Source organism: Hyposmocoma kahamanoa, unplaced genomic scaffold, assembly GCF_003589595.1.
Source record: "Hyposmocoma kahamanoa isolate Upper Pololo Valley unplaced genomic scaffold, ASM358959v1 116, whole genome shotgun sequence".
NCBI classification, from domain to species: Eukaryota; Metazoa; Arthropoda; class Insecta; order Lepidoptera; family Cosmopterigidae; genus Hyposmocoma; species Hyposmocoma kahamanoa.
Genome location: NW_020653391.1, coordinates 4,136,946 through 4,154,580, shown reverse-complemented (window position 1 = coordinate 4,154,580; position 17,635 = coordinate 4,136,946). Strand labels below are relative to the sequence as shown.

General features: G+C 37.3%; 1 protein-coding gene across 3 annotated transcripts in view; it reads left to right on the top strand.

The window, feature by feature from the left end:
* LOC113239857 (A disintegrin and metalloproteinase with thrombospondin motifs 16) overlaps positions 1–17,635 on the top strand; it is a 255,368-nt gene that overhangs the window by 208,258 nt on the left and 29,475 nt on the right. For all 3 annotated transcript variants that reach the window (XM_026477008.1, XM_026477006.1, XM_026477007.1), the window contains exons 6-8: positions 2,374–2,481; positions 15,129–15,264; positions 16,734–16,863. In XM_026477008.1, coding sequence (XP_026332793.1) covers positions 2,374–2,481; positions 15,129–15,264; positions 16,734–16,863 — 374 coding nt within the window. The remainder of the gene's footprint in view (positions 1–2,373; positions 2,482–15,128; positions 15,265–16,733; positions 16,864–17,635) is intronic.

Sequence of the window (17,635 nt, the reverse complement as noted above, 5' to 3'; positions counted from 1 at the left end):
AGGACTGGAGGCGTTATCGATAAGCAGTCCCCTCTGTTAAGTACAAGTAAAAAGTCCATCGCACAATAAACGCTACTTTCGAATCGACGTTTTTTTCATTTCCAATATTGAATTCACCGCGTCAAGTGCGCCACGAAATATGCTGTCTTGCTTTGTGCCATACAAAGTTGCAAAAAGAAATTCGCTACATCCAGTCTAGGCAAGGTTGGAATAAAATTTCATATACGTGGTGATTAACCAGTACGTAATACCTACATATCGATATCATCACGTCGATAACTTTCCGTCTCTGGCATGAGAATCGATTTTTTTAAAGGCCTGTTCTGTGTAAAAATAAGTTAGTGTTGTTGAGTTTTGTTTGTGTTCTCACACAAACAAAACTCAACCATAGTGACACAACTCAATATTGCATTTGTGTGCACCTGTTTGTTGTAGTATTACCACCCGCCCCTCTGAAAGTGGCAGAAAGTTTTGTTCGAGAAATATCGCTAATAGCGCCTCCCGTCCTATATGCTCTAAGATAGTAACAATAAAATAAACTGATTCATTAAGACGCATACAGTTCAAAGAATGTAACCAGGTTTCCGGTTTTTACAACGACCGATCGGAGATACATATATATATATATATATATTTACATATACTGAGTTGCAAATATAATTCTATTTTCAACTATAAATTCCAAAGATTATACATATAGACGATATATCATAGCTGTAATGAAAGAAAGGGCGAAAGCGTCATTTCGAAAAATTGTTCCAGGGGAGCATGTAAATAAATAAATAAATAAATGTCTTAGTTTTTCACGACTGTTTTAAAATATATACATCCTGTTTTAAATTCAATTTTAAGACTGAAACTTAATTAAAACTAAAATTTAATTTTAAAACAGGACGTAAATATTTTAAAACTATCGTTAAATGTAAAACATGCTCCCCTGAAAACAAACTCGAAATGGCGCTTTCGTCCTATTCTACAAAACACCCGGCAAAATATAAATATATAATAATTATGTTTAATATGTCATTTCTCTTTGATGAATAAACTTAATATAATACAATTCACATTGTTATACACTGGTTTTCAAGGTGTCGCCATCTCTTAGAGCTCGGGTTCGATTCCCGGTCGGGACAATATAGAAAAACTAACTTTTCTATATTGTCTCTAGTCTCGGTGTGTTACCGTCGTTGTTTCCGATTTAAAACAAGTGCTTTAGTCACTTACATTGGGATCAGAGCAACTATGTGATGTTGCATAATATTCTTTGGTAAATTAAAAAATATATTTGAATTAATAATTTTGTAATTATAGTGAAAAATGGTGTTGTTTACATTAATGTTAGACATAACTGGTTGATGACTTTATCATTTCAGCCTTGATCATAGCGCGTGTAAAGGACCTGCAACGTAGGTTAAGGAAATTTCAGAACTGGATATAGATTATAGACATATTACTGTGTAGTCTCTTGTATACTACATTTGTCTGTATCATAGGATAGTTCGAACATCGCCTTGTGTATTACCATTTTATTTCTAAGACAGTATATTTTTTTCCTTTTTTTTTACGGGGGGGAAATCTTTATAGATACCCCTGAGCACAGGGAGACTCAGGGGTTATGTGGGGACTCTCCCTCCAGACTGGAGGGTTTACCTTCTGCCGGTAGAGTCGGCGCCGTGGGGTCGGTGCACATTTACCACGACGCCGCCCGGCCGCCCTAGCTTGCGCCAGGGCTCCCGCGCCAACGGAGGGGCAGGTCAGTTGTCCTCCGACCCGCCCCAGACGAGTCAGGTCGTGCAATGCAGGCTCCGGAGTACCTGTCCAGAGCCCGCTGGCCTCACTAGGGGATCAGGCGAGCAGCGAACTGCTTTCGCCTGCTCCCCGTACGTCGGCGCTGAAGTGGGTGTGCGTCTGCCGCGTCCTCGCGCACCCGCTCTGCAGCCTCTTTTTGCGACATAACCTCTCCGCAAAAGGAGGCCACCGCCTCCCAGGACTCCTTGCTACCGAGCATGGCGGCAACCACGCCCGGCAGCGACAGGTCCTGCCCTATTGTCCCCGTCAGAGTACGGCGCTGCTTATCACACGGGCTGCACACCTCTAGGGTGTGCTGCGCGGTGTCATCCGCAGCGCCGCACTCGTGGCACGACGGGGACGGTTTCCTTCTCGCCACCTTGTGCAGGTGACCGAAGCAGCCGTGCCCGGTGCACCTGCACAAGGTGGTACAACAGTGGCCCGTGAGACCGGCTCACCCACTCTACCAGGACAGAACGGATCGGCCCTATGGTACGAGCTCCATAGGGGGGATCCGCCAAGCCCTCTTTTTTCTTCCTGAGACTAGTGTGTATTTGATTCCTATCCTACTCCTAATCATTTCAGTAAAGCGAAAACGAGAAGACCAAGAAATACTGCAGGAGGCTTTGAACGGCGCACATCACGTTATCATCAAGAGAGCACCGGAGCACTTAGATCACTTGAGCGATTATGGTAAGTTATGTATTATGTACCAGAGATTTTACGTTTTTCTTTTATGATATCAAGAGCCAGAACGAACAAAGAGCCAGGAGTAAATGACCAACATTTTCTATACTGGCAACACCAAATCATGCTCCAGTACTGTCTCCAACAGTCCGCTATTTTGAGATGGCGTCTATCAAGAACTGTGTTGTGTGCAAATAAAATAATAATTTCTCGTATGTCTAGCGATCTACAATGTCTTATTGATTTCTAAAGACCAAAAACGCAAATATAAATAATAAAATAACAACAATACTACTGAAAAAAGTACAAGAACAATTTTTTTTTTGCTCCAGTCTACATCTTTGGGTATCATTCAGTTGCGCTATAATAGACATGCGCGGCTACAGCGTCAGTTATAAATTTCCGGTTTATGCTGGACACACGGCACCATAGCAAATCTAGGTTTGAATATACCTGTTTATGTTTATGTTGTATGGTCGTTTGTACTTTTAAAGAACGTCTTGCACGTAGTAGGCATTATTAGACTAAAGCAAATTTCGCAAGAAAAGTTTAAAACTGTATATTCACTTCATATTCAAAAAAAGAGGTGTTTTTGTATGTATGTTTCGCGATAACCGATTTTGTGATTATTTTTTTGTTGTAAAGAGGGTACCTCAGAAATGGTCCCATTTAAATTTGAAAAAAATATTCCACCGCTAAGGGTGGCAAACTAGGGGATGGATTCGCGCACTTTCCGGTAACTGATTTCAATAAAACTTGGCAAATAGATGTAATGCCACGAACTTTTGAGGTCGGTTTCTTCGTACTCTGTACTGAGGTTATTAATATATTTTTCCGAAAATTCGGACGTTACTACAGACTTATTTCCTGAATGCTATAACTTGGGCCTTTTCAATAGGGGCGAGAATATGCATTATTTAGCTGTGCATGCTCCATCGTCGACCTCCTCTTGCGTCACTTTCCATCGGGTAAGATGGAGGTCAAATGAAAAAAAAATGATACTCATTTATTATATAAGTATAGTCCATTTTATTGCCAAAAATTTAATGCTCATAGCACAGCCACCCTGAAATGAGAAACTTATCGTTGAGTATGTATTGGAGATGTCACACGGGCGTTACATCGTCGCAACTGCGTTGTACTACATATAAATCAGAAGTACATGCCATACGTGTGGCATTCAGCCCGTTGAAATCAACGCAGTTGCGACTACGCAACGCCCGTATAGCATCTCCCTAACGCGTTCATAACGTCTGATCAGAAAAAATATAATAAATGTTAAAAAAACGAAACTTAATAAAACAGGCACCAAAAAGTAGCGATTCTTTTTGTCGCTATATAGAAATAAAATACGCTTTTGATGCCAAAATGTCGCTTATTACCGCTTAACATAATTTTCCACGTCGCGTCATTGTTCGATTTGTTTTTTTGCCAAATAGTAGCTAAATTGTAAAAAATATATTAATAAACGTCTCCGTCTAGCGATGACATAACGTCGACACCGCGACCTCCTGACCCGTCACAGTGTCAACAAGTTAGCATTTAGCTTTTATTGCCTAACATTAAAGGCACTTAGCGACTATTAATGTTTGGTGGATTGTTGTCTACAATGTCTGAGGTGTTTTGGAAATTATATTTTTCTAATGGCGGTTATTACAATTTTATTCTCTTCCGGTCTCTTCGATAGTTGGCATTTGTTTCGTTCAGAATTGATTCTTTAACGACTTTTTGCGCCAGTGCGACGTAGTGGAAACGACGCTTTAGAATAAGCATGTAACAAACGATTTGGTTAGAAATTGGATGTACGTGACCATACGTCCCGCTTTTAAGCTTCGTGTCCCACTGTACGCAAAATATTTAAAAATGTCCCGCTTTGACAAAACAGGACACATGTGATAAGAAATGAAAAAAAAAGGCGCGGAAGCGTAGTAGTTATTAATTTAGTTGTGCGTCCGTATACGCGTGCATTGTTTTTGGCGGGAATGAATCGGTGGAGTGATGTGACGAAAAACTAAATCTGATATATTAAAGCTTTGCTCATCCGAATAATATATAAAGCCAGCCCACCAAACTACGTAACATTAGTTCTTTTTTTCAATATTTTTTATTTATTAAACATTTCGTAACAATGATTATGTTTATTACAGTGTTTTATATTTAAAAACAATAATACACTTACAGACATCCCGCTGAGGGAAAAAATAATGGATACGTTAGACAAGAACGAGTTTTTGCGCCAGTGTGAAGCATGTAACAAACGATTAGGTTAGAAATTGGATATAATCAACACTAATTTTTTGCACGAATGCTCTAGTTAGAATCTAATGGTAAAGATGGCGAAGATTAAATTAACTAATTTAACGTCAGTAAAACTATTATTGATACAAAGATCGAACAACACATAGAAAAAATCTTTCGATATGACTGGTCTGAAGCATAGACCGAGTCAACAGATTTTACGAATTTTACATGTGTTTGTTACAAATCTTTGTATTGGGTTTTAGACGCTTTTGTTGCTGTCAGCGTCATCTGTGAGAAACTTATCAAGTTTCTTCACTTAGCATTTGCAGCTACCAAATGCTGACAAAAGATGTCGCTGTATTAATTGGACTATTTATTTGAATATCATGATGTTTCATGATCACGATATTCATGTTTTTTTTTTTTGAAAATAGGTAATTCACATTAGTTTTCTCTGTATGATTTCGGTAGCAATTTATATTATTTAAGTATGCGGGAGTATTTACTTGAAATATTAAGTAATAAGTCAGGACACTACACTCCAATATTAAGTTATACTTCTTGAACTTGACACCGAAATCAGGTTGAGGAAACTAAGTTAAAAATTACGCAAACACTGTATGCACTGTCTGTAAAACCGTTGCTGTTCTTGCCATTTTCCAATATGTTAGAATTTTTTATATTTACTGAAGAAAACGTAATCTGTTACAATTTTGTGTATGAAGAAAAAGTGGGCGCAATATTTGATTGATTGTTTACAAAAAACCACTTGAGTTGTTATCACAAGATTTTGTAGAAGTCTAGTATTTATAATTTCTTATTTAAAAAAAAAACACATCTCTACAGGTATTCATCCTTTTGAATCTAGGTTAGCAAGAAAATTGCGTAACTTTCCCCGCCAATAAACAGAATCGAAAACTGGTCAAAAAATAAAACGACTAATAAAATGACATTTTAATCGAGTTGTGCCAACTCGATTTGCATACATTATCGCAAGCGCCTTTCCCACTGAGCCGCTTGGGCGCATGTGAACTTTGAAGTTCAAGAGTAATGTCTTCAACACGAACTTCGGACATCTTTTTATCCGACTAAGGTCACTTGAAAAAGGTATGTAAATATGTTCTGGCATGAGGGCTAATTGTGCAGCTGTTTGTTATAGATATACACTTCATTGCTCACACCCAAGAACAGTACGTAAACAGCTTGAAGGTAACGCGTGCAAAGGCGGCCTTATCACTGTGAGCGATCTCTTCCAGACAACCTTTGAGACATAGGAATCCTAATCAGCGCGGGATACGCAGTGTACCAATAGTAAAATTTGAATTGTATAGAATAAACCATGTAATATTTTATCAAATAATAAATGACGATATAGTAACCCACATATACAGAGTGCAAATTTGAGACGGGGCAACAAGGCCAGTTACCATAATCGTTGTAGTTACAGGAAAACTGTTCTAGAAGACTATCCGTGAATTTTGAAGATATTTTGATTGGCATTCGCAGATTTTGAAAAAATGGTACAGTCAGCTAGATTTTTTTCAGAGAGGCAATTTTTACAAAACTTTTTCAATGCCATTCGATCCGGCCACTCTGGTAAGGATCAATAGTCTCTATGGGACCAACTGAGATAAGAGTACTCGAAATGCCAGAAATCGCAAAAACCTCAAAAAACTCATTTTAAATGAAAATTTTTTATTAGAAAAGAAACTGGCCACTACTCTCCAAATAAGAATTAAGTAAAACTAAATTATTATGATATCATTATTTTTAATTTTTTTTTCAAATTTAAAAAATATGACATGATTATAATTTTGTTTGTTAATAGCGAATTGTCACTTTTAATACGATATTTAATCCAATGTAGAGTACAAATGTATTTAAATGGTAAAAACTGTACAACTGCTTTGGAATGGTATAGGGTCAAATATCCTTTCATCCAAAGAGTGCCCACCAGAAAGGTTATTATAAATATTTTAAGGAATCTTGAAGAATGTGGCTCCTTTAGCAAAAATAACCTAGAATTTAGAGATTACTGAATAATAGGGGTTAAAGTATGAAATTGCCGATTTGTACTGAAAATCTAAATTGTTTATTTTTTAAATTTTGAACAAATTTATTTAATCAAAATAGTTGCCATTATTATCTATACATTGCTGCCATCTAATGGGAAGGTTATTAATGCCTTTGCGATAGAACTCCGACGATCTAGACTGCACAAACTATGTGAAAGCATTTTGTACTGCCTCCTGGGAAGAAAACTTCTTGTCACGTAGATAATTGTCCAAATCACGAAAAAAATGGTAGTCCGTTGGAGCAAGGTCTGGTGAATACGGAGGATGACGAATGGTTTCTTACTGCAGTTCCTGAAGGGTCAAAATGGTTTCTCGTGCTGTGTGAGGTCTCGCGTTGTCGTGGAGCAATAATGGTGAAGATCGATTCATGAGTCGGGGCTGTTTTACTGCTAGTTTTGTCAACATGGTTCGGAGTTCGGCACAATAGACATCTGCCGTTATTGCTTGACCAGATCGGAGAAAACTATAGTGAATAACACCATGCTGAGACCACCAAACAGTTACCATTACCTTTTTATTGGTAAGTTTTGCTTTAGGACACTGTTGTGGCATTTGACCTGGGGTCAGCCATTGCATTTTTCTTTTCCGGTTATCATGAAGAATCCACTTTTCATCACATGTTACAATTCGATCCAATATTCCTTCATTTCTGTACCGGTTCAACAAGGCAACACAAGTTTCAACACGCGTTTCTTTCTGCAGATCAGTCAAATCATGAGGCACCCATTTTTCGTATTTTTTTTATTTTATTGATTTGACGCAAGTGAGTCAATATTGTGGGTAAGGTAACGTTAAACCATGCCGCTAATTCCTGGGTAGTTTGACTAGGATCGGCTTCCACTATCTCTCTTAATTCATCGTTATTCACCTGTGTGGGCGGTCTTCCTCGTGGCTCGTTCTTTAAGTCGAAATTTCCATCACGAAAGCGTTTAAACCAAAATCGCACGGTGCGTTCATTAGTAGACCCCTCTCCAAACGCAGCATTGATATTGCGGGCTGTTTCTGTCGCGTTAGTTCCGCGTCGGAACTCGTATTCAAAAATCACTCGAATTTTCGCAGTATCCATCTTTCTTGTCTAAATTGAATAACAAAAACAATTGAAAGTCGATATTCAAATGTTTCAAATTAAAAAAAAAAAAATCACGAAACCATTTGAAAAAAGTTTCATTCGAAAACCTCAAACCATGAAGATTCTATGAAAATTCAAAGAACCTATTGCAATAAAACGGCAATTTCATACTTTAACCCCTAATATGTCCCTACAAAATGTAAGGTAAAAAGTTTTTTTGCGATTTCTGTCATTTCGAGTACGTTTACCTCAGTAAGGGACTGAGACTATTGATATGATAAAAATTGCCTTTTATCTTGCTGCCTGTACTATTTTTTCAAAATCTGTGTATGCCAATCAGAATATCTGCATGGATATTCTTCTAGAACCGTTTTCCTGTAACTACAACGATTAAGGTAGCTGGCCTTGCTGCTCCGTCTCAAATTTACACCCCGTATATTAGTATAGTTTAGTAGCAATAGAGCTCCTTGTGAAAGAGTTCATCCAGGGAAGTACTGCCCCCTTACCTATTTCTGTCGCCAAGCAATACTGTATTCTAGTTTGGAAGGGTAAGGGTGCTGGAGAAATTACAAGCACATGAGACTTGCCAACTTATGTCTCAGAGTGACGGGCGTTGTGGCAGTGTCCCTCAAATTTTGACCTTTACTGTGGAGTTTTTTTACTGCTAAAAAATTTGAAAATAATACTATTTGTATCCATTATTATTATTTGTAACATCGCTACAATTATAATAATGTCAATAACAAGTAAGCAATGTGTAAAACCTTATCGTCATAATTTAAATATAATAACATCAATTATACAGCTCCTACAATTATTCTAAATAACATGAATAAATCTGTTGAATTCATTATAAATCAATCTAATAATCCGGTAGTGACAGACTGTCGTGTCGTATAGATCATTATAAATTATGTGAGTATTTTGCATTTGTGCATCCTTTTCGGTCTACGCTTATATTAAAAAGAAGGTATGTTTATTCGTTTAGGGTTTAAATTACGTCACCTCCAATGAACACTACGCCATCTTTATTTTTTGTTAATTTTCTGTTATTATTGTAAACAGCCATGTTTATTTACTAATATATATTATGATCCTCGAATTTTGAAAAGAAAAAAGAAACAAAAAACAAAATTGGAAAGGAAAAACAAAAAACGAATTATGTAAAAAAAATAAAGAAACAAAATAAAAACAGGACAGGTCCAAAAATTAAATTCGCGTGGTGTTGGAGATATCGATTTATTGCTTTTCTGTCAACACTATTTACAAGAGGTAATTCAGGCACTAATTAATGGTGTCCCGTCTAACTAACGATTATAATTATAATGAATGAGCATAGTGCAACATAAAGTAGACTTACTAAAATTTGCATTGTTGATTATTTCTTTTTCTTAAAATGTTAAAACAGCTTTGGTAGCAGGTGGTTTGGCCTACTTATCGTCTCCCAACACAGGGTAGTGGGTTCAAATATGGGTTTGTGTGGTCAAGAGCACATCAAGCTTGACACTTAAGACTATCCAACTATATGACGCTTACAGTAAGAACGATCCAAAGTACAAAGTGTCAAGCTTGATGTGTTCTTGACTGTACCTCTTAGTTTTTCAGAATTTATGTGCGAAGTTTTCCTTGAAATTTACTATAAGCTTTTCGGTGAAGAAAAACATTGTGAGGAAACCTGTACATATCGACAAAGTCATTTAATGACGTGTGTGAAGTTTCCAATCTGCATTGAACCCTTCCCCATTGTGAGAGAAGGCCTGTGGGACTATATATTATAGGCCATTATATTATTATATATTATTTTAATGTTGTTTTTGTGTCTTAATTAGAATCTATACTTTGGTTGTTTCCGCGTAACAGTGAAAGTGTTGAATCAATTACTCTGGAAAAAATTTATAGTAAAATCTCAGTACAGAGTACTAAAAAATCCGACCTCAAAAGTACGTGGAATTACGTCTATTTGCCAAGTTTTATTGAAATATCCCTTAGTTCGCCACTATACGGGACTTGACACAGGAGATAATAAAAATCGGTTCTCACTACTCTAAAGTATATTGAGAGAGAAAAACGCCTTGAATTGGAGAATAGCAAAATCAACCATTAAAATAATGCTCCTTATAATAAAATTTAGGCGCTATTTATTAAAATGAATCTTCATGCGTGGACAGCCACCCCTAGAGGTGGACGATTTTCTTCAAAATTAAATGATAAAATCTTTCCAACAAAAAAGAATCATGAAAGTCGGTTCACAAATACCCAAGTTACCGAGAACCTCCTCCTTTTTTTTGAAGTCGGTTAAAAATGAGAATATACTCTGACCAACTAACGGTGTGAAAACACAATTCCTAAACATTTTCACGATAGAAAAAAAAAACCACAAACTTACTTCGAAATTTTACGTGAAAATCGCTGTTTTCAATAGGTACTTTACAAATAACAATGATTTTTTTTTATATCAACTGAACTAAATAGAACACGTGTACTATGCGATATACATTTTTGAAATGGCATTAATTTCCTTTGTAAAAATATGAATTCTGAAATAAAGCCAGTATCCCTACCGCTCGACTCAAGCAAAATGAACCGTATTAGGTGGTATTAGTACGGGAAAAATTTTAATTACAGCTGGGGTAGTATCGATTCTATTAGTGTTATTTTACTATAGTCACAGGAGTTATTAATTTAAACACCTTGTTTTTAATTTACAAAAGAAATACTCCAATTTACGTTACATATGTTCTGTTAAATGTTTTATATAATACCTAATATGAATTTTACCTAATTTAGGTTTATTAATATAAACATAATTAGAAATTACTTGGTACTTGGTGCAACGGGCTGGTTTCCGCAACTCGACGACAAAGCGCCTATTTTGCGTGTGGTAGAAATTAATTAAAGCGTATTAATAAGTAGTGCTGCAGTCTTAATTTTTTATTAGGTCTTAGCGATTTAGAGCTGAAATAATAATTTTTAAAAACCAACCTCAGAGGTTTGTGAAATTACATCTATTTGAAAACGGTTAACGGAAAGTGGCTAAAACGCCAATAAAGATTCATCCCCTAATTTGCCACACCTAGAGATGGACTATTTTCTTAAAATTTGTATAATAATAATAATAATAATAACACACACTCAACATAGCCCCGCACTAGGGAACCCTGTGTCGCGGGTGCCATGGACACACATATGTATAGACAACCACAATTTACACCCAAACTCATGAGAGAAACAAATGTAGGTCATACAAATATTTCTCCCGGCCCGGGAATCGAACCTGGGACCTCTGCGTGGCAGTCCGGTATGGTAACCGTTCGGCCACAGAGGCAGTTAATGTATGAGACCATTATTGAGCTACCCCCTTTTCACAAAATAAAAGAATAATCGAAATCGGTTCACAAACGCCGGTGTAATCGCGTAACAGACATACACCCAAAAAAATGAACGAATTGAGAACCTCCTTCTTTTTTGAAGTCAGTTAAAAATAGTTCATTTCCCATGTCGCACTACCATTACAATGGTGTAACTCAAAATTTGTGAAATTCAGGATTATATCATTGCTCAAAGTGAAATTTGATTCCCAACACGTCAATAAAACTGTCGTTAGGATATTATAAGCAACAATCGAAAGATATCTACTTAATTCAAAATTAGATAAACCTTGTGTGAGCTAGCTAGTCCTGGCCAAAATAGTCCTTACTCAAAAATATGAATGATTTCTTCCCTTTTATTTAATTTAAATATATCTGACAAGCAGAAAATTATGCTAGACTTAAACCCATATGGTGACGCTATAAGAAAAAAATTAATACCTTCGGTAGCTCGTGAACAGCTGCTGGAAACGTGAGCTCGCAAGTAAATGGAAGGGAAGCCGTGCTACCCCAACCTTTACTGTCCGAATCGTCGAAGGGCTCGTGCGTAGCGCTTCGCCACTGCACTTGCGGCCGATCACCAATAACGCCACCATGTAAACACTTGTGTACGCAGCTTAATGTTGGGCGGAGATGCGGCTAGTTAATTTATAAAAAATGCGATGTTGCGGATGCGGATTTTTGAGTTCGAATATTAACGTCACACACACACTTATTTTTAATTTCACTGGCGATTTATGCGGTGTTCTCGTAGCACGGATCAGGATGGGAAAGGAAAAGGAGATGCGAGCTCAGACAAAACTATCTGGCGTTACCACCATACATAAATTTTAATGTTCTTTCAAAAGAACAGAATTATTCGTTTTTTATCGATTTCTAAAAAATACACTTTTTGAGTCAATACACTATTGTATCAATAGTGCGATATGTAACAATCGCCAACACCTAAGCAAGCACTCGATGTGTATTTTAGTCTTTATACTACGCAAACACCTTATTTACTTACTAGTATAGTGTAGCATTAAAGAAAAACAGCAGTGACATCAACTTGCATTTCTTATGTGATGTTGAAACACGTGTATACATACAGATAATCGTCTAATCGAGTAGATGGTAATCGATATGGTAATCGTTTTTAATATGATAATGCCTGTTTCCGCATAAATAACATCACGTATTCATGTTTGTTGGTTAAATAATAAATTGAAGAAAAAATGGCACGTACAGTTTTTTTCGGTGAACGAGTTTTTGGTGGTGATATGCGTTTAGTTTTTAGTCGTTGGATCGATCATAATAAGCACTGATAGCCTAGTTTGGAGAATGTTTGCGTAGTGTGGGAGATCCAGAGAAGCATCACTGCCACCACAATATACCTATTCTACAGGATGTATCACGGAGAGTGAGACTTTCTATTACTTGGGGACTAGACGTTGATTGGAGTTTATTTTATAATATCAAGTGACGGGACGAACAAGTCGTGCGCCTGATGGAAAGCTACACGCACGTCCATAACAGTTGGAGTGCCACTCAGAGCTTCAAATCGCAAAGATCTGAGGGGCACTGCCACTGCGCCCGTCACCCTGAGACAAAAGTTCACAAGTCCCATGTGCCTGTAATTTCACCAGCACCCTTACCCTTCAAAACCGGAATACAGTAGTGCTAACATTACTACTTGGCGGCCGAAATAGGTAAGACAGTACGTCTCTGAACGAACTCTTTTACAAGGAGCTCTACTGCTTACAAACACTATGTGCCACCCCTATATTGTGGATATACTCAGGATCCGCAATTCGCACGAACCGTTACGCTTCCTCATGCTGCTTGAAATACACTGAACGTTTTAAATTGGGCATTTTCAAGGCAAGGCATTTTCAAATTTAATAGGCATTATTTAGGTGTGCATGCTCCATCGTCGACCTCATCGTCACTTTCCATCAGGTGAGATGGAGGTCAAATGCGCACTTATTTTCTTATTAATTGAAAGACTCCCGTGGTTAGTGTAGGTACACGTCTTATTCACAGATGTACAAGGTTCATTTAGCTCATGTATAACTATAAATTTTTAAAACGCCGGTTGTGCAAGCTACGTTAATACAATTTTCAACAAATTTCGACGTTTGTTTATTTATTTATTTTAGAGCTGTTACACACGGCGATTTGTATCGATGTAGTAGCGTGCTTACATCGCGTTTGCATCGTTGCTTATAATCGTGCGCGTATGTAAAGGTAGACGACTCTTATATTAAAAAGGGCTTATATTAATAAGCAGTTTATTTTGTAACATAAATAAGAATGACAATAGTAAGTAAACAGATTCCTGCTGATAGAAAGATCCACACCAATTGCCTGGTCTCAAACTAGGGATTTTTCTGTACTGTGATTACCAAAGCAGCAGAATTCATTCCGGCAACTACTAGGAACACCCAGAGCAGAAACTATTTAGAAAAGTTTGGCCCCAAACTGGCCCTACCGAGAATCGAGGCCGAGACCTTCGCATCCAACGCCCATAGTGCAACCCGTTAGGCCACCGAGATTTGTTTATTATATTTGGCGAAATTGCTTCTACTTTGACAAAATATGATTTTATGCAGATAATTAGGTATTTGCCGAAATCTTCTACCTAAAAAATACAACCACTATATATACACTACATATTGTCTAGGAAAACATGTAACAATCACAGAATCTATGTCACTCAATACGAAGTCCTTGGTCGTGACAGTTTCTTTTTTTAACCGATTTCAAGAAAAGGAGGAGGTTCTCAATTCGACTGTATGTTTTTTGTATGTATGTTACGCGATAACTCCGGTATTTGTGAACCAATTTTCATGATTCCTTTTTGTTGGAAAGAGGGAACCTCCATAGTGGTCCCATTTAATTTTGAAGATTCATTTTTATAAATAGCGCCTAAATTTTAGTATAATGAGCAATTATTTTAATAACCATTAAATCTCATTATACTAAAATTTTGCTATTCTTTAATTCAAGGCGTTTTTCTCTCAGTATACTTTCGGTAGTGAAAACAGATTTTTATTATCTCCTGTGTCAAGTCCCGTATAGTGCGAACTAGGGGATGAACCCGGGTTTGCGCACTTTCCGGTAACCGATTTCAACAAAACTTGGTAATTATATGTAAATCCACGTACTTTTGAGGTCGGTTTTTTAGTACTCTATACTGAGATTATTATATTCCAAACTTATATTATATTAGATTTGCCGTTAGTCTCTTCCTTATATATAATATACCTTTTTTTTTGTTGATGGGGGGAAATCTTCCAAAGATACCAGATGCTTGGGAGGGGGACGCCGGGTTATGTGGGATTCTTACCCACTGAAACCCCCCGGTGGCCTTTTTCCGTGCATGTTACGAGGCTCCGGGATTTGTAATGACCGTCACCGGTGCCTCTTACGCTCTTTGCCTACTTAGGCTCCTCTCGGGCTCTTAGCCCTCGCTATCCCTGCCGAGTACGGCACGGCATAGTGCAACCACCACACTCTACCCGGAGGCGCTGTTTGTATGGACTATCAAAGCCCCCATTCTGGGCGTCCGCAACTCCGAGGTCACCTTTAAGTCGCCTTCTACGACAGGCAGGTGATATCGTAGCCTTCTTCTTAAGCCCAGTGCTACAGGGCTATACATACCTTTTTCTTTTAGTTCTATTGGTAGGATTATGCCGGACAGCCGCGGAAACACCCCGCTATAGGCCCTCTCCCGGTCACGTGCGGCGATCTCCTCCTGGAGCATCACCACTTCACAGTAGAAGACTACTATCTCATGGGTCTCTTGATCGGCCAGCACAGCCGCTACTACACCTGGCGGCGAACCGGTCCGCTCGGAGGGCCACGTGGGGCACATACATAATTTACCTAACGTAACTTAACAAAATTTTTTTTTCGCAGCGTTTATGGAGCCCGATCACCTAAGCAAGCGGTACCGAGCGAAGCGATCGACGCAAGAGCGGCGGCGGCAGCAGCGCGACGCACCATACGTTATATACCCAGAAATACTCGTTATTGTTGATTATGACGGTTATAGGTCAGGGATTATTGCGATTATATTCGTTTTTAAGCGTTGATTTTCACAGGTGAACAGATAGACTCTGTCCCTCACACAAATATGTAGTAAAATATACATATATACATACTATACTTGTAACATATATATACAGGGTTACTTATAAATACTAACAACCTCGCATCCATAAACAACAACTTTTACTCCATGACTTTTAATAATTCGTCAGATTTTACTTTCGTACAAAAATAAAAATATTTAAACAGATCGTTCCAAATGGTGATAACACTGTGCAGTCCGATGCAAAACGCAGGAGCGGAGGGTGGGCGTCGTCAGGAAGGACACGTGCATATTTGAACTTACTACCAAATACAGGACTCTAAAACTGAACTTAGACATACGCTACACCGACAATAATGTTACATTGACATTACTCGGACGCTACGCTACTTCGACAATATCAATGCCTTAGTTTCTCAAACTCATATTTTATAAAGAGTGATTTATACAGGAGATGACAAAACTTTCTGTTTATTTTAAATTTCTTATCAGGGGTGTTAATTTGGATGTATTACGTTAAGAATAGGGAAAAGCCAGTGTGTAGGTAAATACGAAGGAAATGTGATGAGACATCAGCCAGCAAAATTTGTATATACAATCCAATTTTTGCATTTCAGTAACTTTGTGCTTTAAGATAGGAGTTTAAGAAAGTACGGCGACGATATGTTACATCGACAAGATTTCACTCAGACACTAAGCTATTTCGACAACACACACGAAATGTCAAATACAAACCTAAAAAGTGTCAGATAGTATAAAACAAAAACTTTAAAAATATTTTTGGTAAATGTATTATGTTTTGTAAAACGTCATAGGACGAAAATGTTTTTTTATGGTGTTAATAATAGCCCTGCGAAGTTGTTAGTATTTTACAAATGTCATTATATGATGCTGTACCTGATACGAATGTTGCATAAAATTTCTGGTTTTCAAGTAAAAGTACTTTTAATAACGTCTATTTCATTGTAATAATTTTGTATTTGTTACATACAAGTGCGCAAATCTGCAATAAAATGTACAGAATTTTCTGCGAGCTACAAGTAGTATTATCCAAAATCAAAACACTAAAGGTAGTGTACATAGTCAAAAACATCTTTGTATTTACAATAATAAATAACACACACACTCAAACATAGCCCCGCACTAGGGAAACCCTGTGTCGCGGGTGCCATGGACACACACATAGACAACCACAAATTACACCTAAACTCACGAGAGAAATAACTGTAGGCCATACAAATATTTCTCCCGGCCCGGGAATCGAACCTGGGACCTCTGCGTGGCAGTCTGGCATGGTAACCGTTCGGCCACGGAGGCAGTTGCAATGCACCCACCCACCGTCAATAATGTTTCCCACAATTTCGCAAAGATTTCTTCTAATAACATTAATTATTACGAATATTCCGTGGTAACTGGTCGTTTTTTAACAGGTTACACGGCGGCGACAATGTGCAAATTAAACGGTACTTCGTATCGTTCTGGAACGGCGTCGATCTCAGATACAAGCTGCTCAAAGGACCCAGAATACGGATCTCCATAGCTGGTATTATTATATCTCGGGTAAGTAAGATTACAAAGGTAGACTACTCATTTTTAACCTTTTAATTGGTATAAACGGCAGACCGTCTGATGGTTCATTTGATAGAAAATAATAAATAACCGTTGCCTACAGAAATGTCTGATATTAAGGACGCATTTTTAATAACCCAAGTAATAAATAAAAAGGGCGGTGGTGATATCCAGGCGGGTTCTGCATTAAAATGGAACCCTTTCACCAGTAAAAGTTTTAGTATAATTTTTAACCTAAATTTTCATGTTGTAGGTGGAAAAATTAAGCATACAATTTGTTACCCTTGCAAAATCGTATCAGGCTTTGATTACGTGTTCCTTTTGAGAATGAATGAAGCATTGTGAAGAATGAATTAATGAAATATTCTTTATTGCACATTAAAATTACAATGACCACACAGAACAGTAATGTAATGTCTATCACAGAGTAAGGCAATGTACAACAGCCGGCCTTATTGCTGAGTAGCAATTTCTCCTTGGCAACCTTAGGATGGAAATTTAAGAGTTGGGGGTGCAACCTAAGAATATCTTGTAAAGAAAGCGGTTTATATAAATACACTACTCATCAATAAAGTAAATATATAAATAATAATAATAAATACATATATTTATAGAACGTATACATAAATATTAATATATTATGTATAGTAATAAAATTACTTAATACTTTTGTATAAAATAAATAATAAATAGTAATAATAATAAATAACAAATAATAATAATAATTAATATTAATGATAATTATAACAAAGAAAGATTATAA